The following is a 21,351-nucleotide window of genomic DNA, read 5'->3' on the forward strand; positions in this document are numbered from 1 at the left end:
TCGGATGGAGACCACCAAGGAAGTCCAGGGTTGCTATGCAGAGGCAGACAATGGAAAATAGGCTTTGGACATAGCTTGCCTTGAAAACCCCATGAGGGGGTTGCCGTAAATCGGCTGCAACCTCACGGCACTTTCCACCACTACCACCGGCACGGCACGGAACACAACCCTGACCATGTACAGTGCTTGGCACAGTAGCTGACAGCAGGCTCACAGCAAAGAGCGAGGGGACTGAACGGAACAGGAAGCCGTTCCGGACAAGCCTCTCCAGTATTGACCGGGGAGGGATGCTGGGTGACTGAAGTAACTTGCAAGACATCCAATGAATGTGGAAAACACAGTGCAGTGAGGGCAAAAAAGGAAAAAATAAGAGCACTGAAATGAGGTAAAAATACATTAAGGTCACTATCCTATGTTCCGTTACTTGCAAGTCGCGTTGGAATAAAAGGGACTGAGTTCTGAAAACATGTAGATGGAGAAGAACTGGCTGGTTGGGCTGCAGGATTCGTTTTCTCTGCTAAATCTGCGGATGGGTTATTTAAATGATCACTGCATTGTACTGGCTGGTTAAAGGCATACTAGGCAAAATAGCTCCTTTGTTACTACTCTATCTACAAGTAGTACAAATTCTTTAGTAACGTATATTCCAAAGTTTCTTAAACCACTGAAATACTCTGTGATCAACTCTGCCAGTATCCAGCCGAGCACTGCGCAGATCACTACATGAAAATTTTTCATAAAGGTTTTCTATGCACTGAAGCAGCTCCACATTATTTCTTTACTGGATTCTGGTTTGAGAGAAAGAGACGACATCCCAAAACATCTGGATAATTTTAATTCTGGTGAAGAGTTGGACTTGCATGGCAGATACAGCAAATTTTAAGAACATGACATTGTAATAAATGCCCTTTAGGCTCCTGACCTCCAGCCAACTTTGAAACCATGGCTGCTCACATACTCACTAAATGCAGGCCCAAAAAACAGGCCAGAAGTAGAGAGTAAGTCATCGCACACACATACAAATCCAGACTAGAGCGTTAACTAACCCACTCATGCACTAAATTTCATTGTCACTACAGGATATTCTGTTCCAAAACAGTTGTATACGTTTCACTTCAGCGCTTCTAGTGATCAGGGTTCAGTGGGTTGTGCCCTCCCCCTCCACTCTGCTCAGCTATGGGCAGCAAGTCTGTGAGCACAAGGGTGTATCCTGCCAACACAAGAGGCTCCTCTTGCCAGCCTTATGCCGACGTTGTGTCCTGTCACTCCACTCAGCTAAGGGTGGTCGTGTTCCACAACCCAACACGTTTTCACACACCATCAGTGCGCCCAATGTTTGCTTTTTCGAGAGTCGCACCATCCTTCATGCCCCCTTTAAGAAGAATGCTCTGCTCCTGCTTTTCCACATAACCATCTGTTACAGCCTTGCTATTTTCAAAGTCCCATTAGTCCACAACTTTCTGTGTTACTTTTCCTGGATTTACACAACTCTTTTACATTACTTTTAGTCTCTATTACTTATAGTATCTACTGCCATGTCACAAACACATTATACCAACAATAATCTCACAGGAGGTTTATGTCCTGCAGCTGAAATTAGGTACTTTCCCTTCATCCTCTCCATAAATCATACCAACTTCTCTACATTGCTCTTTCGTGTAATCTGCCCTCCTTTGACTCTTCTTTATATTAACTACATGTACAATAGCACCTGTAAATCCTCTTAACAGGGCATTTTTTAGTCTCGGAAGGAACATTTCTTAGATACTGCTTATCCAAGATGGTATAGACTTAAATAATGGTCCTTCTAGACAAGTTTTACTTCTGCTAAGCTCTTATGATAAACAGGATGAATGACTCTCAACAGATGCTTCTACAATCGTGTTCTCTTTCTTTCAAACATTCCTAGAATAGGGGCTTGCAATCCAATGAGAACCACACTTCCCCCTCCACTTCCTGCTGTAGCCCACAGGGATCCTAGGAAGAAGCCTGGGCACAATATGTGTGTGTGTGGAAGGGGGGGGGATTGGGTGGAAATTGTCTCCACCCCCTCTGCTGGCAGAAACATCCTTCCAATGGGCGAAAACAGTTGTTGGATACGAGTCAAAATGCTTCTGTCAAAGGTCCTCAAGATCAAAAGCTAGTTGAAAGCCCCTGTACTCTCATGTGCTATGATTTCTTTACGTTGTTCATTAGCTTGATAGCTTAAGTCTCCATGCTCTTGAAGTACATCCCTGGTATTCTTGCATGATGTATCTGAGTCAGTTTTTTTATGCAGCATCTTCCAAGGCTTCCTCAGACTTTCCTCGTTTAGACTTCTAACTCACCCTCAAAGAACTGAAGCAGATATTTTCCACCCAGTTTTAATCTCATCCTTTCCAACATCCTTATGAAAGGAAACCACATACACTCAATCCAGAATGACAGTTACGAAACATGAAAAGCAGTGAATTCTTTTTGAGGATGAAGGAGTCCAGAAGAATCAGCAAAGGGGGTGAACAGTGAAACGCCAGAGTTTGCAAAACGCAGCGCACAAGGGGTATTCAATGCACTTGGGGAGTTTAAGAAATCTGGCATCCAGTGTCTTTTTGAGGTTTTATATCTGGCTCTTTCACAGGTTTTACTTCCTCCTCTGGCTTCGGTTTAGCCTGTAAATAACAAGAGAAATCAGGAAATGCATATAAAGATACTATGTCACTGGATTATCAGAAAGGGTTTAAAACACAGCTTTCAAAATCAAGAAAATTGTTAGCCAAGTCACATTTTTCTTTGCAAGAAATGGTGCAGAAGAGACTAAATGTTGAGACTATTATTTGCTATAAAGATGCGACTGCATGCGTCACAACATGTCTAACAGTCTTAACTAAGCCATGTTTTCAAAACTTGGCATTAGGGAAACCTTCAGACTTCTTTGGGCAGAAGACAAAGATACCCAATATACAAATCTTCCAAAGTCTTTAACAGATTATTTGGTTCTCTTTCTAGCACCACCGTTATTCTTCTACTGAGCAGGGAAGAGAGATGATGTAGAAACAGAACATCACAAGACAAAACAATAAGGGTTACTGGTCTTACACTATCCTCCTTTGGCCTCTTGGTGAGATCAAATGCAGCAAGGGATTCTAGTGTCCAGTGTGCATGCACAGCAGGGAACTCAAAAGGAACAGGCTCGACAAGACCATAGTTTGCCTTTAGCTCCAACTGAGGAGCCTCTGTAGGGATTTTCTGGAAATAACTAAAAGGGAAAAAAAATTGGCAAGTTAGCAGTTTCTCAGCTGTTCCTGGGAATGACAGACAACTTGCATAATTTAACTACATACACCTCTCAATTTTCATATTACTTGCATAAATATAGCTGGGCCTATATGTCAATGCATACAGTTGTACAGAAGATTCATAAGGCAAAAGCAGCATCGGCTAAAGGTTCCAAGTCTACATAGCGAAGAAGAAAAGTTTGGTTTAAAAGACTGAGCTTTTTTGTGAGCCACAGCACACACTGTCCCCTCTATTTTAATTTTTAATTACCACTGACTGCATTACCCAGACGGTACGCTCTCTTGATACCTTGTTACCACCTGAGACAGAAAATAAAGTTTATGCACATTTCATGCACAACCCATTAGGAAAGGGTAATATGGATTTCTCTGTCCAGCTTCATAAGCAAGCCAATGAAGGAAGTGGTCAGGATCAGCTATCTGGTGCTGACACCGGATCAGGCACGATAAGCAATGCATCCCCTGGTGAGTAATGCAACCCCTGACTCTTCTGTTTTTCTAAAGAAATCAGTGCACTATGGCACAAAGTCAAGACTGTGTAAGCGAGTCTTTTACAAGGTAGGGAGAAAACTCCCCAGTGCAGAATATCAACATCCGTACAAAAATCGAGCAGATGGTGATTAGAATGGACCCAGGGGGAAGGCTGACAGGTTATATCACATCCGCAGTCTCTCGCACAGCTTCTCTCTTGAGAAGCATTTAGGATCCTTGAGCTGCTTGTTCCATCACTGATGTTGTCCTGTTCAAGCAACAGAGCCCTGGCATTCCCTCAGCACATGGAATTCACTGCCACAGGAAGTGGTGGGTGCTACAAGCATGGACGGCTTCAAAAGGGAATTAGATAAGCATATGGAGCAGAGGTCCATCAGTGGCTATTAGCCACAAGGTATAGATAAGGGCTCTGGGGCAAGTGATGCTCTGTCTTCTTGGTGCTTGGGGGGAGGTCAACAGTGGGAGGGCTTCTAATGTCCTGGCCCCACTGGTGGACCTCCTGATGGCACTGGTATTTCTGGCCACTGTGTGACACAGAGTGTTGGACTGGATGGGCCTTTGGCCTGATCCAACATTGGCGTCTCTTATGTTCTTATGTTATGTTCTCCTTACTAAACAAAGGAGCCGGGAAAGAATACAGTCTGCTCCTAGCTTGTGCCAATATCGCTATACTCTGATATATAAAATCACTGTCCGCAAAATGGAATCGCCACACATGCGTTCACTTCTGCCATTGGTAAGTAATCCCCACTGAATTCAGCAAGACAGCATATTTTATTAAGCATGCTTAGGATCTGGCTAAATAATAATTTAGTGAGATGTGTATAAATACACTCACATGAATCCATTTTCTCGCTGGCATTTTTCCAAGGTGCTTTTCACCAGAGTTCCCAGTTTCCTAAAAAAGAGGTGGTCTGAAGGCTTAGCTGTAGTTCCAGGCCCTTTGGTTTCACCATATTCTTTGCACAATGCTTCTGCCTTGGAAAAAACTTCACAAGAAAACAGCACATAAGACAGAAGAAAGTATTTTTAACTATCCTCTTGCATATACCTTTCACTAAATCTAGCATTTAGATTTGAGTGTCTACTGAATATTAGAGACATGCATTATGGAAATATTTATGTGTTATGCAAGTCCTGTATACTATTACCTATGCACACACCTTTCAAGCACTGTTGCTAGTTTAACATCAACATGTACCTGGAAAAATATTTCCACGTTGTTTATTAGCAGAATGAGGATACTTTAAAAAAACAACAACATCCTTTTGAGCAGACACCAGACTTGAATAGCAATATCTCAACATCCTCCATTTATACAACTCGCAGTATTTTCAACAGGGCAAACAGTGGTGGTCTCCCTGCCATATGAAAACTTGGACCAGCAACCCATGGTTTTACCAAGGGCCTTTAAAGTCTGATTTTAGACTCCTGTGGTGCAATCCAATGCAAAATTAATTCAATATGAGCCTACTGAAACCAACAGGCTTAGACTGAGTAACTCTGCGTAGAACTACACTGTTGGATTTGGTGTCCATTTGTGTTTAAATCTTCAAATGTCCACATTGAATGTGTGGAAACAAACCTTTGGTCTCTTTTTTGAGGTGGGGAGCTGATAGGCAGAATACTTACATTTTTCTGCTTCTTGAAGAGATCTTATTGCTTCTCCACATTTATCACTAGCCAGGAGGGTTTGGCCATAGTAGCAGTAAGCCTGGAGGAGAAAAGTATGTACTAAATACTTCTGGAAAGTTGAAGAGAGGCGGGGTTTCGGCGAGTTGATGGCGGCTGTGTCTCCTGGGATCTCCCAGGGAGGCAGCTCGCAAACCAGCAGTTAGAGAGGGGGAGCGAATATCTGCGCCCCCTGGGGACCCTTGCGAAGGGTCTCTAGTCATGGAGCACTGAGGGTCGCCTCTTCCCGGCACGCTGTCAGGAAATTGAGGTGTCCCTTTGCTCCGACGGTTTCTCTGCTGTGTTCCAGCAAGGACTAAGCTACGCATACCCCATCAAGCAAGTGGAGGGCGAGTGGCAAATAAGCATATCTGTCAACAAGATCTACTAGATCTACATATGAAGAGTGAGTAAAGTTGAAACGAAACAACAAAGCGAAAGCCCCCTGGGGAAAAGCGAGGGGGGAGAGGGGACTCTCCTCTGCCAAGAACTGTTTATAAGTGTTATGGAGCTAGAAGAAAGGGGGGCATGTTTAAAAGTGGCAATGGACTATATGGAGAGATTTCAGGAGGCAGTTAAGCGTTGAAGCAAGTTTTTGGCACTTTGGCAAACTTTGTAAAAGTAAACATCCTTAAAAATGGCGACGGACAACGTAGTAAGAGCAACAAGTGATATCCAAGCTTTCTCCAGGAAGTGGAAGAGCTGCTGGTTAACCATCTGACCAGAAATAATCATAGACTCTTACAAACTGTGTCTTAAGCCTTTGTTCCCCATTGGTATAAACAAGGTACTATGCAAGAACTGTGCTACATGTCAGCTGTTGCTTTTAAAAGGACTGTGTTAATATTGGAGAAGTGTCTAACCAATGATTATAGGGGCTTCCAGGATCGAAGAGGATAGTCAAATGGGCATTTGGAATTCGAAGGGCCTGTATGCAGACCATAAGTGAGGCTTAAAGTGAAGGAGTATCCTCCATGGTTATATCCTGATTAAGTCTGCTGGGCAAGAAGGTGATGAGACTCTCTTCAAGTCGGGCAGTGAAAAGCAAATTGGAACGACCCCTATGATTGAAGGCAAGAATTTAAGCGGAACAGTCCTGGGAAAAGGAGAAGGGACTTTGTTTTGAGATGGCCAGTTCCTGATATAGCAGGGAAGAAGAAAGAGGAAAACAGCAATGGAAGAAAAAATGAGATTGTGTTATATCTACTGAGGGAGACTTATTGTTAATTTGCTTTTAATGGTGGAGGGAAAAATAATGGTTAAATGAGATGCCATTGTTCTCTGTAATTTGTGTCTAAGTTAAATAACGATTCTCCTGGACTACTCTTCATATAGTCAGATTTGCTGGGATGTTTTTACAAGCTATGATGGTGATTGATCACTCTTAATGTTAAAGAAAGCTTTTTACTATTGTTAAGCAATTTTTTTACAAGCTGTATGTGACCTCCAACCCTTGGGTCTTTAGTGGGTTTTCTTTTCTTTCTCCTATAGTCTGTAGATTCCCTCCCTAATTTTGTTGTAGTTTTTAGTAAATGCAAATAAAAAATCCCCTACGGGGGGCCATAAAAATACTTCTGGAAAGTTGTGAGGAAAAATTTAAATCCTGCTTGTTTCAATGGATGGAAGAAGGGCAGGGGAGAACAGAGACGGCAATATCACCCACTGTTTTGGTACTGTTATGGATAAAGGGTACGTTTTCCAAGAAAATGAATTTTACAACATATACTTTGTAACTCATCCAAAAAATAGCTTCCAGAAAAGAATAGTTTAAAATAGGATCCAGGTGAGGACTCAATAGTTCTTTGAAAGTACTTTCCAAAACTTACATAGGCCATATAGAAACAGCACTTCAAATGAAGGTATTTTCGCCACTTAATTGTGTATGCTGGATCCAGACTTGACAGTGTTTGATCTGGAATGAGAAGACAACATTATTATTACAAAAGTAGTTTGTTCATTAATCTTGTGATTAGATTTCCAATAGCCATTTTATTTGTCTTATTTTCTTAGTGGTAACAGACAGTAATTTTGTATGAGTCCCCAATTTAGCATTACTGCATGCTTTGCCTTGAAAATGCATCGCTGTGAGATGCTTAACCACAGCTATGCTAGGATACTGCCACAAAAGAGCTCAGTGCTCAATTTACACTTGGTTCTAAGAAAAATTCCTTATGTTTCATCTTTGAAATAAGCTTCCTACATTATGAGAAAGGACCAGCGTTAACACAAGCCAAGTATCCACTCATCTGTGGAATCTGTCTGTGTTTAAGATTCTGGGGAGAAACTACCAAGCTCCATTCAAAACAAAGTCATCAGCGCTGGTAACATACCTGCTTTCTGGTAAAAATTGGCTGTTTCATAGGACAGAGCTGCTATTAAACCGGGATTGTGTTTCAGCTCAATAGCTCGGGCAATTGTCACTAAACCAAAAAATAAATGTCATTTTAAACACCGACTCCAACTACACGCTGAACAGCTTAAATATAGGTGATAAATTAGCCATTCTAATTTAGCCGTACTCTGAACATAACTGATTTTATTTTTAAAAAATCTAAATACGTACACCTTACTACTGAAACTTGAACTGGTTATATTACAAATTTCTGTGCCTATCAAAAGCTTAAGATAAAAACAAAGTTAAGAAAATCTAAAATATAGCTGCAATGAATCAAAATATTCCTTGACTAGAGAGGAAGACCCTGACGCTAAAGAGAGACTTTCAATTAGAGCAATCTCATCATTCTACAGTTCTTCAAATTCCTTGAAATAGTAGATGGATTTTTCTATTCATACTGGGATGTACACAACTGAAGGAAAAACATTTGCTGCAAATCACATTCTACCCTAGAACATAATTAGCTCAAGAAACTCACAGAGAGGCTAATAAAGAATGCAAATACCTTCTTGTGCTTCAGCTTGGCACTGGATGATGTAGGAGTCCATAAGCCGAACTTCTAAATCTCGTCCCTTCTCTACTGGAGTGATCAGCTTAGGGATGTGACTCTCCTAAACAAAGACCAATGCAATTGTTATGTTCCTTTGAAAGATAAAAGTGATTTAGTAGCTGCTTTCAGTTTTGTGAGTATAACCTTTAAGCGAAATAGCAAAAGTTATGGCACCATACAGTGCTTCTGTGCCTTCAGGAACTGGTGACTGCTACCACTGGGTACATCAGACAAGGCACCTTTGAGGCTTCCAGCCCAGCCCAACAGTCATTCAATTGCTTGTTTGAAATAAACTTCCCCATCAAGATCTCCTGTGCAGGGAAATCTAGCATGTCGGAGAGAAAGAAGCTTATTGAATTTTATGTACACACAATTTATTCACTTTACTCCATATTTCTCTCAAGTGGCCTACAAGACTCTCCCCTTCTCCATTTTATCCTCACAACAGCCTTCTGAGGTAGGTTGGGCTAAGTGTGAGACTAGCCCAAGGTAACCCAGCAAGCTTCCATGGCAGAACGGGGATTTGAACCTGGATCTCCTAGATGTTAGATGGACACTCTAACCACTACACCATGTTGGCTCTCAATTTGACAATAAATGTATTCCAAACAAGCAATTTCTACCATATGGAGAACACAGTGGTGCCATCCCATGAAGGTTATGCGACTACAGAAAATCTGAAGCTGATCTCAGTATCCTCTATTCGCTTTTACCCTTTCAAAGTTTACTGATATGATATCAATCTGCTAACAGGGGAAAAACAAACTCCCCCACAACAAAACCACCCGCCCATGCTTAAAGCATACCAAGAGCATGAGAAAAGCTGTACAGAACACAGAGGAAAAAGTGAACACAAAGTCTTCACAGAGGCCAACACCATTAAGAAGCAGTATTTTAAAATGAAAAGTATCCTACCTTTAAGTGTTTAAAGATCCCAGCTGCCATTTTCAAACTACGGTGGACCTCTTTCGCTTCATCTTCTGTTACGCTAAAGGATTGGCAGCTTATTAGAACAACTGCCTGACAGAAATTAAGCACCACATAGAACTACACATATTTCATATCACCAAATTAGCTAGAATTATCATTTAAAGTTTTTTAAAAAACCTACTGCTATCTCACCCTATTTTAAGGGCACGGGACGGCACAGCCCCCCTCTCCCCGCTAAGAAATGTGTATCCCATGTCTATAAATGACTTCGCTTTCAGCAGCTTTGCTGCTGGGACATGAGCTTAACATCCACCAAGACTTTTGGCAACTTAGACTGCAATCGTATGTAAGAATAAAGAATGACAGCTTTTAAATGGGCTCTGGCACTCTCATCAGCATAGAATTGGTTGTTAGCAGTATTTAGAAAATTGCAATTTGGGGCTCCAAGGCATCATATGGGGAAACAAGTCATTGGGAAATTTCTCCCTAACCTTGATCTTCTCCTCTAATAGTATAAGCTTTAAGAGCTTGAGTGGGATAACACCCCCTCCCTCCCTCCTTTTCTGCGGTTCACCTGCTCTTGCATCCTAGAACATACTCAGTCCTTGGGCCTTCCCTGGAAGAGTTCCCCCCCCTCCTTATTTAGTTCATAAAGTTGTATTTTCCTGAAGACCCAAGTATGCTGAAATCCTTAAGCTGTTAGTAAGAGTCCTAAGATCCTGAGGAAAGGTCTGCCCTTAGCTGAGCAAAATGGTAGGACCCAGCTATAATAGTGCTTACTAAAGTGACAATACTTACTCTTCTTTCCCAGCCAGCCTGGATGCATATTTAGTGTACCACAAAGCCACATTAAATCCCATGGAAACAAGCTCAAACACAGCATCTTGCTGGGCACTAAAGGAGGAGGGAGAGAAACAAGCCAGTCATGTGGTTTTCTGCACCACAAATAACATTTTTTTTTAACTACAACGGACTGCAAATATTCAGTCTATCTTTTGGAGTTACAAAACAAAACCACTTCTGTTTGTTGTTCTCCCCTTCACAGCCCTTTCCCACATCACATGAGCAAACCCAAAAGTGCTCAAATGCACGCTGTTCACATAGATGTTTGATAGCTTGAAAACAACAATTGTCTCATCAGAAACAATTCTTGCTTTATTTTAGTCAGAACTAAGAAGGGCTGAAGCACAGCCAGCGCCCCAGTCTCCATTAACTCCTTCTCAACCTTCACAGATAATGAAGGAATAGAAGTCAATTATGTTACTACAGAATTTATAGTCTCCTAGCTAATGCCACTGAGAATATAACAGATGCAACATTTTCACAGAAAGTGAAATTTTCTCATGCAAAAGAGTGTTCAATCTCAAGAACAAATTTCACTTTGATGTACATGTTCATCCATGTTTATACTCTCATATGAGAGCTTTCCTTTATTTTTCACAAACATCTTATGTTCTGGATAAATCTATTACATGAAGATTACAAGACAGTTTACATTTCTATATCCAGATTAGGGATGTGTGTTCAGTACAAACCAAACCAAATAAATACCCGAAAAATACCTCATATGGCTCAGCCCGAAAAAGCCGATTTTTTTTTTTTGGCTTTTACTTGGGTAAGCCAGGCTCAGCTGGCCTCGGGCTGGCTGGCTTCTCCTACAGCTTGGTTTAAACCAAGCTGTTCCTCCTTTGCCCACAGCCTCAGTGAGGGATCTGATGGGCAGTTGGTTCAAACTGGATTGCTCAACAGAGCATACAAAGGAGCTGATCCTGCAGGGAGAAATCTCCCCAAGGCCGGCAGAGCCTGCAGAGAACTCACCTCCACTTTGAGTTCACTTGCATGTGGCTTGGAAAAGCCATTTAAAGGGAACGTTCCCTTTAAATGGCTTTTGCAAGCCAAGCTGTGTGCAACTGAATCCGGAAGCAGCATGAGTTCACCCACCCCCTTCTCCATTATGCCCTATAGGGACAGGCGCCACAGGGTATAATGGAGCCGAATAAATTCGGCAATCCCGATTTCCCGAATTATTTCCTGATATCCTGGGAATATCAGGAAATACTGATTCTGGAGGGGTTCAGTACACCTGGACCCAAAAAATGCTGATTTTTTTTGCACACCCCAATCCAGACACCAGCAACTTGTCTAGTCACAGTGTTTTTATTTCTTAATTCATATTCATGGATGTGTTGACCATTTCTTTCTCCGTCTTTATCCTGCATGCTAATGAAATCAAACACAACGAAAGCCTGGTGCAAATTAATCAAGTTTGCATAAGAACCTTCAAAGAACCTGCTGAATTAAGACTATGGGTGCATCTAGTCCAGCATCAATGGTCAGTCACATAAATCTAGGAAGTTCATAAGCAGAACATGAAACTAACCACCATTCCTCCGCCTATTCTTTTCTCCCAGTAACTGGCATCCAGAAGCTTCTGAACCAGAAGATTCTACTTAGATCCATCAATGGCTTTTAATCCTCATACTGCTATATAAAAATGAAAAATTTATTTACTTTACAAAGGATTTGATCCAGCTAACTTTTTTACTTGTCCAACTCCCCTCCTTACTATAGCTACCCATCACATATGACATCACAGGATGTCTGTTGTGGGGGAGGGGAAGGGAAAGGAGTTTGTAAGCCGCTCTGAGACTCCAAGTGAAGGGTGGGGTATAAACTCAATCTCTTCTTCTTCTTTTGTCTATGCAGGTTCCATGATCCCCACCTGTTGGAGGAACCCCTCCCCCCCTTTTCACCAGTGAAACGCTGGCTGGATCCAACACATAATCTTGACTCTCTCTAAAATTCAAGGCGTCATAGGCATATTTGAAAGGATCAATTAGGAAGAATGAAATAAACATGTTTTATATGAAGATGGCAGGGAAAAGTCATAGATACTTGGCATGGGTGGCCAACAGAAGCAAAGAAATCATAAAGAAGCTCTTTAGGGAATCTTGCTCAAAGCATAGTTTCAATTCATAGCATTTAGAGGCAGGTAACAAGTTTCAGAATGAGTGGCAATCAAGATAAGGCAGAGACACCCAGAACAATGGAATCTGACAACAAATTGAGTGTTTATGTAGACTCTTAATACACTGGTCCATATTTTCTCACTGTGCTGGACTGTGGCTGACTGTTCTGAGAAGTTGTAACACCTGCAATTCTATTTGCACTTGAATTCTGATAAAACTTACTCTTTGAGTCAAAATGCACAAATCAAACTGCATATTTTTTTGCTCCTGAGCAATATTTAAACTCAGTAAGATCTGCTTTTTATGAAAAGCAAATTTCAGTGGGTTAGTTTGCTGAAGCAAAACCAAAAGGCTAATTCATCCTCACACAAATGAAATGAGAACAAAGCTGCTGAACATTAAATAGCCAGCCTAACCCCCTACCAATTGCTTTGAGATCTCTCAAGTTGCTTATGTTGCGATTCTGCAGAATTGCTCCACCCTAAACCCACTGAAGTAAATGGCCTTAGACTGGAATAACTCTGCATAAGACTGCATTGTTAGTATCTCTACTGCTGTCTGGAAAATATGTTATAAGCAGTGGAGCTCATAATGCACACATACCTTGGTAGCTGTCCTTGTAAGGTATCTGTCCACTTAAAGTTCTGAATGTATCTCAGCTTGCTGTCTTGTGAAGAGTCATCCAGTGAAACTATGAACCCTGTTAACAAAAATAAAGAATTGTAATAGTTCCTTTGTGAATCAGACAGTTTCAAAATGGTCCTTAACATCTGTTCCTATCTTGCCACTATGTACAGTAATTATGAAATAATCCTTTTGTTCCTGCCTTGCTATATAAGTTTCTAAAAGCCCACGATACTCACTCAGTGGCTTGGGAGCCACATTTGGCTCTTTGACATGCCACCTGTGGCTCTTTTGAGCATGGGTTCCCAATGCGGCACCTGCCCCATGTTTCAGAAAAGTGGGCTTGTAGTTGGCAAGTGGTTTTTACCTTGAAACAACTGCCACCAAAAGAACAAGTAAGCTGCAAGCCTCCCTAAGGTGCAGACCTCATGCCAGGGGTGGAAGTAAATGTGGCTCTTCTGGCCGATAGTAATGCAAATATGGCCCTCCATGAGCCATGGAGGGAGTACCACTGCACTAAGCCTTGATATACAATCTTGCACAAGAAAAAAAATTACTGCTAGTATTTATGTTTACCTGATATTAAAAATGACAACATCTTCCCTGTAACCAAAATAGCCTCAGAGCTCCACTAGTCCCTTCAAAATATGTTTTTTAAAAAATAAGTAAAAAACAGATGGAGTCATAAATGAAGTAATAAAAGTATATATAATTAACTTAAATGCATTCAGTGGAACTTGAGGCAATGGGAAGCCAAAGAAAAACATAACTCTTGAAAAAACAGCAGTTCTTTGATAATGATGTACAGAATTCCATTGAAAAGGGCAGCAGCACAAGCTCAGCTCTTGAGCAAATACTCAGATGTTACAGCTGCCAGGTGCACAAATAAAGGACAAATGGAAAATGCCAGCAGAGCAGGCTTATCAAGGTGCTGACATGGAGAGCTGGGGAGGGGAGGCACATAAAATATTGAATTTATGTTATGGTTACAAGATTTTTGACCATTACAAGGCTGCACTTAACTATTTTTGGTGAACAGAATATACAACCCAGAGCACTTCACGGGACAAGGCTATCCAACCACACATCGCTAAGACATGTCACTATTAAAATATACACATACAACATCATTCTCTACATAGAAGTTTGATTGTGGGGAACTATGGGTGAGTCTTGGGCAGTGTTCCCTCTAAGCTGAGTTAGTGTGAGCTTGCTCACAGTTTTTTAGCCTCTGGCTCAAACATTTTTGTCTTAGCTCAGGAAGGAAGGCTCCAGAGCAAACTAATTTACACAGCAGCCAAATCACTCACTCACAACTTTAATGCCAGGAGTTCACAAAGTAGAATTTTTGCTCACAAGACTCCACAGGCTTAGAGGGAACATTGGTCTTAGGAATCCAGAGAATCTGGTTCTGCACCCATCTCTGTAATTCCTTTTCTGAGTCAAAACAGACTAATCACTTGATCTGTCAGTTACCCAGTGAACTAAATCTTACTTTTGTTTAATCAATTTGTCTTACAATATTCAAAATCTCTTGCCATCTTCATAATTAGGATAGAAAACTATCAAGAATTCAATAGGGAAAGGGTATACAGACTTTTACAGTTTCTATGTCAAGCACAATGCTCTATGATTCACGATCCTTCATGCCTCCTCCAATATCTACTTTTTATTTAATTTAATTTACTGTGAGTTCTTTATGAGCAGAGCAAGAAATCACCTGTGCTTTAAAGCCTCAGTGTCAGAGATTAAGAGATTTCTGTAAGAACCTACTGACCAAAGACACCAATTGGCCGGCTCACTTACCTTTCAAGAGTGAAAAATAAGTATCAGTTGCATTTTTCATCATTTCTGGAGTACAACTCAAATCTGTAAAAAGCTCCAGGAGCCGTGTTCTTGATAACCTTAAATCACTGTATAAAAACAAAAATAGTCACTGTAACGATTCCATGTTTTACTGTGTGTGTGTGGGTTTAAATGTTTGGTTGGCATGGCTGTGTGAGGATAATCTAGAGTGCTGGACTCAAGCAAGTGATATGATTGGTGAGTGACAGAGAGGGGGAGGGGGTTTGGAATGGTTGCTGTGTGGATGATTGGAATGTCTATCTGTTGTGTCTGTTAGGTATGACAGTTGAGTAAAACAGTTAGAAGAGTGTGCTGTGTAAAAGCAGTTGCTATGAGTTAAGTGCTGTCTCTGAGTTGTGTGTGTTATGAAAAGTTAAAGCATAAAGAAACAGTGACCATATATGGCCTAAGGAAAATATTGTTACAAAGTGACATGCCCTGATCCCTGTCAATAAGAGGGAAGAGTGCGTGAACATCAAATAAATCTACTTTTATTTAAGACACAAGTTCTGAACGAAATTCTTCCCAGGAAACAAATTCTTCCCTGGGTCACAATACCAAAACCAGTAGGAAAAATATTATAGAAAAAGGTTGGGAAAGCCTAAATTTCCCTGGTGGCAGCCAGATTACTCTGAGAGCAAAACATAAAGAACACTTTTAAAGGGATACCAGACCTCCCCAAATAAGAGGTCGTCACAGTCACATTCATTTTTCAGAGAGAAATTTCAGAGTTTCAACAGTGCTGCTGTCTTTTATACAGGTAAAAAAAGAAAAAGCATGTTTTGTGTCAAGATTCACTGTGGGTTTTGAAATCTGGAAATCCAGAACCACTTACTTGCATATCTTTGTTGCAGCAGGAGTGGTGGCTACCCCATAGTAATTGAATGAGACAGGAGCTGTAGCTTTCAAAGGATTTCGATGAAACCAGTGAGTCATTTTTCTTGAGTACTTCCTTCAGGATTAGAGCTTTAGCAAGCCTAAACTGAGGAAAAGAAGAATTAATGTATTCATTAGTGCAAACATAAAATGCTTGTGGAAGCACACCTTCCCTGCCTTCCCCCAACACGCTTTCCTCGCAATCCTCTGCTGATGGTTGTGGAACCCTAATAAACATACACACCAGCAAAGAAAGCTGCAGTGAAGAAAACTGGGGGAGGGGGGCTCTTCTCTCTACCCTTCTTCTGCTGGTGGATTAAACATAGCAGAGTGAGCTTTCTCCTTGAGCAAAAGGGAAGTGGGAGCAATTATGACAAATCTGCCTCACTCCCCTCCCCCCATACTTTTTGTTTGAAGGTAATTGATCTTCAGCAGAAGGTGGCCAGCATATGTAGGAGACTACTGATGGAAGATTCGCGCTCACAGGCTTTTTCTTCTGGTACTACATATTTCATGTACGCAAACACACACAATTCCAAAAAACGTTGATAACTGTAAATAAACCATCTTGCATTTTTAACCACCTACCTTCTTAAAAGAGCCTAAAAATACCAATGACTCTGTTCATTTATTTTTTTAAAAGCTATGAAAATTTATCATTTATAAAATAGAAACCAGTGTTTGTCTCAGCTAACTCCACTGAAAGCCTGATATGCTATATGATATTTGCAAGGCTATAAGGATTTTTTTTTTTAAGTTGTCTCCTAAACTGTGTTTATTATGACGCATGATTTAGAATGAGCAAAATGATCCCATATTCATGGGACCATATATGGTCAGAGGTCAGAAGTGCATGCCTCTCATTCATGGCACCGTCAACTAGGTTTGCTATTCAGGATTTCTATCAAAAGACCCATTATTAACTGTTCTCTGAGTCTCTGAGGTCACTGTAGCTTGAATTACGAATTCATTGTGGCTGTTGTGAACATAATTAAGTTTTAACACTGGAGACAACATTTTGATACACACAGTTTAATTTGGTCACTTGGAGAATACACACACACACACACACACACACACTTGTTCTATTGATGCTAAAACATGTCTTTTCAGAGCTAGGTTAACAGTCCTTTCAGTAGCTTAGTCTACTTCTTTTTTAAAAAGCACCATGGTTATCTACTGATCTTTCTTTTTGAGAAAGCCTAATGATCCCTTTTGCCCACTATTTCCTGGAAGAATGGAGATATACCACACTGTAATGAAATAAAAATTTAAATCAAGTTGGTTATTCAAAGTACACCTGTTATTGTATTCACATATTCAGGTGGGTAGCCGTGTTGGTCTGAAGCAACAGAACAAAGTGTGAGTCCAGTGGCACCTTTAAGACCAACAAAGTTTAATTCTGGGTATAAGCTTTTGTTCGTCTTAAAAGTGCCTAAAATTTTGTTCTATTGTAATCACAGTCTACTATATAAATGATACAACCTAAGAAGAACCTTCCTGGATCAGACCAATACTCAAAGATTAATCCTGTCCAACATACTATTTCACGTAGTGGCTAGCCATTTGCCATGGAGAGACCTTCTCCTGATGCTACCACCCAGCTTTGATATTCAGAGATTTGCTGCCTCTGCATATGGAGGTTCCCTTAACTTATTTATTTTATTATAGCCACTGATAGACTTATCCTTCATGAATCTGTCTAACACCTCTCAAAACCATGACTATGTCCACTGGCAGTAAATTTCATATTTAATTAGTCTTTGAGTAAATAAGTATTTCCTTTTGTCTGTCCTGAATCTACTGCCCGCCAACTTAATTGGATGCCCTCAAGTTTTAGTATTTTTAGAAAGCACGGAAAAATTCTCTCTGTCCACTCTCTCTACCCCCTACATAATTTCATGAACATCTATCAGGTAACCCCTCAGCCTTCTCTTTTCTAAACTGGAAAGTCCCAGGCTCTTCAGCTTTTCCTCACAGGGAAGGTCCTCCAACCCCCTAATCATCTTGGCTACCCTCTTCTGTACTTTTTCCAGTTTTGCTAGTGATGACATTGTCCCATTCTATAAAGAAATTGCACACTTCCCTGGAACATGAAATAGGCATCATATTGGGGAGTTGTGCCCAGAAGAGACACAGGTGGCATCTCAAAAGGCCATGTGTAGCTTCTAAACCACTGAGTATCACTGCTGTATGCAAACCAAAGGCTGTGATTCTACCTACTTTGTTGAACACACAGAGAATTACATATACTGCTGGAAATGGCACTGACTGTTCCATTGTCACCAATCACAGGCAAGTTGATTAAAAAAAAATCTCTGACAACAATAAAAAGGGGGCAGATGAGCAACCACCTCCCCTTCATTTATCAAACACCCCCTCATCTTTGACAGGAATTTCCAGAGCTCTTAGAAAGATGTTTCTTGTGTGAGAAAGCAGGGATTATGGAAAAGCAGGTCACAGTTTTTCCAAATACAAGTGGACAGTAACAACTTGTTTGCAATGATAAAAATAATACCCCCATAACCCTCTCAAAATTATACTCTGGACTACTGCGCAAAACATTCTAACTCTGTGTTTCCCAGAAAATCCCGATTTTAGGCATCACCAGAATGCGATCCATACCTAAACCACAAACCCAAACAGCGGCTGACGCGCCCGTACACAAGCTACTACAATAAAGTGACCGAGCCGAAATCCCAAGCCTCCAGCCCCGCATTCTTGTCCCCTTTCCCGGGAAGAAGCAGCGTTATTCAAGCCTTCTCTCAAACAAACAGCATCTCCTTGCCGCTGTTGAAGAAGTGCTTCCCGCCTAGGTGGAGGAAAGGACTCAAAATAGCTCAAACAGCTCCGCTTCCGCCCCGCTCTATGGTACGGCTCCTTGGGCCGAGCGTGATCACCTAAGTAATGGCCATTACACGCCGCCTAGTAAGAGTGCACATGCGTTCCTCTCAATTGGATTGGAACCTCCTGACTCAACCTCCTCATACTGAACAAGGGGCCCTAGGCGCGCAGCCTAATCTTGTGCACATTTACATGGGAAGTCAATCCTACTGCTTTCAATAGAGCTAATCCCAACAGGAAATTAAGCAAACTCCGGAAGACGTGCTGTGGTCCATGGGGTCGCGAGGAGTCGGACTCGACTGTGCGACTGAACAACAACTCCCATCTAACTGTGCTTAAGACTGTAGCCTTAACTTCCCATTGTTGTCCTCCACCACGTGACGCCTTCTCCAGAATGGGCGGACATAATCAGGAATAAACCTAACACTCTAATCAGTGAGTGAAAAGTCCACTGAATATGATAGAATTTACTTTCGTGAAAAAACGAACAAATCAGCTAGGTCCGATTGTCTTAATTTAAGGTTTTGTGCATACAATCATTTTTACGTTTAATCGTTTTGGGCTGCAATTGTAAATCCGTTTAGAGAAAAAATATCTTGAAATCTATGGGATTTACTTCTGCGTAAATATGATTCGGATTAGGAATCCGGAGCGCTTGCCTGATGGGATTTCTCTCTCCCTCTTCTGAATCCTCTTCTTCTATCATAATTTTTATCTTTGAATTACTGGTGGATGCAATCGGGCTATCAATATTGATTCACTGAGGCCACCTTCCCAGGGATGTTTATTAGGCTTTCTGCTATAAATATTCCATTTACATCTTTGTGATTACGAATCCGAAAGCACCCCCTCCCCCGCTGTCAAATGAAATATCTGCCTACAGGCGCTTCACCAACCATGGTGATTTTGTCCGAAACTGGAAGCATTCTCACTTAAACGTTTTCTAAAAAGTAGATTATAAGACCAACAACAGTCTGGGCTAAGTATACAAAGGAACCTCTCTGTGAGAAGAAAGTAGGAAGATATACAAAGCGCTGAATGTCAACGGTCTATCCTGGTCTATCGAAAACAGTTCCGTTTACTCCAGCGACTGCACATGATTTTCTTTTTCCTGGGCTGGTAGCCTATAGGATTATAGTAACAAACAGCAGCCAGGAAATGGATCGCAGCCTGTCCTATTGTCCGCACAAGAAAATGGCTTTCGGGGTGTGCGTGGGGAAACAGTCGGGAAACGGACCGGATATCTGAGAATCAAGGCGGTGATACACACCTAAGGGACGAAAAACAAGAAGACCGAAGCGGAATGGACTTTCCCTGGAAGGCAGCTCTCCCTTCCCATGCACCCATCCTACGAAGTAGACGCTTCTAAACGCCTTGATTTTAAAGGGATCAAGGACGTTGTTGCCTACACCGGACAGGGACTGCCCGCTGAACTCCATGGCAGTCCTGACGAGTAAATGTCCACACAGAAAGATTGGGCTGTACTTATGGAAACAAAAGGATCAAGGAGGAGGACAGACGGTTCAGGAAGAAGGAGCACCACACTTTCCTTCTCACATTACAAAGGAGGAAATATCCGGCTTTCACTTACCTGAGAGACGGAGTACTCTCCCTCCCCCTCAAGATCCAAAAGTAAAGGAACGGGAGAATTATACTTCCCCTTCAGCGAAGGCAGATACTCCCCGGGGCAACAGTAAACCACGTATGAACCCCAGAGCCGTCCTAGATACCACTAGTCACGTGTCCTCCATCGCCCAAACAAGGGACAGGCAAGGAGGCGGAAGTGTTTCGACCAATCATAGGAACAGAAACGGCTTTTGCCTCGGTAGTTGTGGCGCTTGGCGTCGAATACCCCGGTCTCTCACAGCCGCATCTGGCACGTCTGAACGCACTAAAATAAGTTTTTTTACACCTAATACCCCGTAGAATACCGGCTGCACGGAAATGACGGCGAGACCCCCAACAGAACAACAGCAACATAAACATATCTCACTTCCTGTTTTTATTTGAATACAGGCGGGGCAAGAGCGTGATGTAAAACGGGGAGCCGCTCTTCTTCGATCTCTATGGTGCCTGTCCTATCCTTTCGTCCCGCTCTGTCTCTTCTCTCGGGAGCCGGAAGCGTTGCTATAGTTTCATTGGGCTTGTGAAGAAAAGGAAGGCGGGGGGCGGGTCTGGTACAACCTAACCTGATCCTAAGGCGGCAGGGCGGGGTGTTTAGAGGCGGCCGTCAAGCTCGGTTGCGAGAGCAGATGGGCTTGGTCGGTGACTAGTGGTGCCGTTGCTGCGAGGCTGGACAGAGCGGGGGGTTGCCCGGCGCGAGCCCTCGTCCCTCTCCTCTCCCTCCGCCCCCGCGGTGGTGTGAGCATGGAGCCCTAGCAGCGCTGGGACCATGTCGGAAGCGGCCCGGAGCCACCTGCAGCGCTGGGGCGCCAGTTTCAGGAAGGGGACCGACTTCGACTCTTGGGGGCAGCTGGTGGAGGCGATAGATGAGTATCAGATGTGAGTGCGGGGCGGCGGCGGCTGGAGCGCCGAAGGGCTGGGCTGGGGCTGGCTGAGGGGAAAGCCGTTGGGTGGAGCGAGAAGTTGAGGAGCGGCCCGGATGATCCTGATTTTGAGCGTCTCCCTCCTCCCCGCTTCGCTTTTCTGTTGCGAATATGAAAGCACCGACTTAATGGCTTTACAACGCCGTGTATCTGATGAAGTGAGATCTGGCTCACGAAAGCTTAACCTGGAATAAATGTTGTTGAGTCTTTACGGTGCCCCTGGACTCTTGTTTTATTTTGGGTGGGATTGGTTTGGGGAGGGGTGGGAGGAGGATCGGAAGGCGCCTTGTGCTGCCCGTCTCTGCAGCCCTAGAGGCTGGGTGGGGGGAAGGAG

The 21,351-nt window shown here is 42.3% G+C and overlaps 2 protein-coding genes across 4 annotated transcripts in view; one reads left to right on the plus strand and one right to left on the minus strand.

Annotated features, from left to right (window-relative positions):
• Positions 1-57: 57 nt before the first annotated feature.
• On the minus strand, positions 58-20,392 carry BROX (BRO1 domain and CAAX motif containing). 2 transcript variants are annotated; one of them, XM_015424582.1, is made up of 13 exons: positions 20,063-20,392; positions 15,587-15,728; positions 14,713-14,819; positions 12,886-12,982; positions 10,112-10,207; positions 9,299-9,371; positions 8,339-8,444; positions 7,769-7,858; positions 7,265-7,350; positions 5,400-5,481; positions 4,606-4,756; positions 3,076-3,235; positions 58-2,648 (listed from the first exon to the last, which is right to left on the minus strand). In XM_015424582.1, exons 2-13 carry the CDS (start codon positions 15,685-15,687, stop codon positions 2,562-2,564), a joined length of 1,236 nt encoding a protein of 411 aa, XP_015280068.1. In that variant the 5' UTR covers positions 15,688-15,728; positions 20,063-20,392; the 3' UTR covers positions 58-2,561. The 2 variants fall into 2 exon arrangements, with proteins under 2 accessions (XP_015280068.1, XP_015280066.1); XM_015424580.1 differs by having other exon boundaries at positions 15,587-15,733.
• Positions 20,393-20,683: 291 nt separating this feature from the next.
• AIDA (axin interactor, dorsalization associated) overlaps positions 20,684-21,351 on the plus strand; it is a 45,600-nt gene continuing 44,932 nt past the window's right edge. For both annotated transcript variants that reach the window (XM_015424587.1, XM_015424588.1), the window contains exon 1: positions 20,684-20,973. In XM_015424587.1, the coding sequence (XP_015280073.1) occupies positions 20,864-20,973 (110 nt within the window). In that variant the 5' untranslated portion in view covers positions 20,684-20,863. The remainder of the gene's footprint in view (positions 20,974-21,351) is intronic.

Source organism: Gekko japonicus, unplaced genomic scaffold, assembly GCF_001447785.1.
Source record: "Gekko japonicus isolate JY-2015 unplaced genomic scaffold, Gekko_japonicus_V1.1 scaffold404, whole genome shotgun sequence".
Classification (NCBI taxonomy): domain Eukaryota; kingdom Metazoa; phylum Chordata; class Lepidosauria; order Squamata; family Gekkonidae; genus Gekko; species Gekko japonicus.

Coding starts and splice junctions, on each gene's coding strand:
- BROX (XM_015424582.1), bottom strand. CDS start 15,687: ATGACTCACTGGTTTCATCGAAATCCTTTGAAAGCTACAGCTCCTGTC. Junction 5,482..7,264: donor GCTGTTTCTATATGGCCTAT/GTAAGTTTTGGA, acceptor TTTCTCCTCCAG/GCTTACTGCTACTATGGCCA. Junction 4,757..5,399: donor TCTTCAAGAAGCAGAAAAAT/GTAAGTATTCTG, acceptor TTTCTTGTGAAG/TTTTTTCCAAGGCAGAAGCA.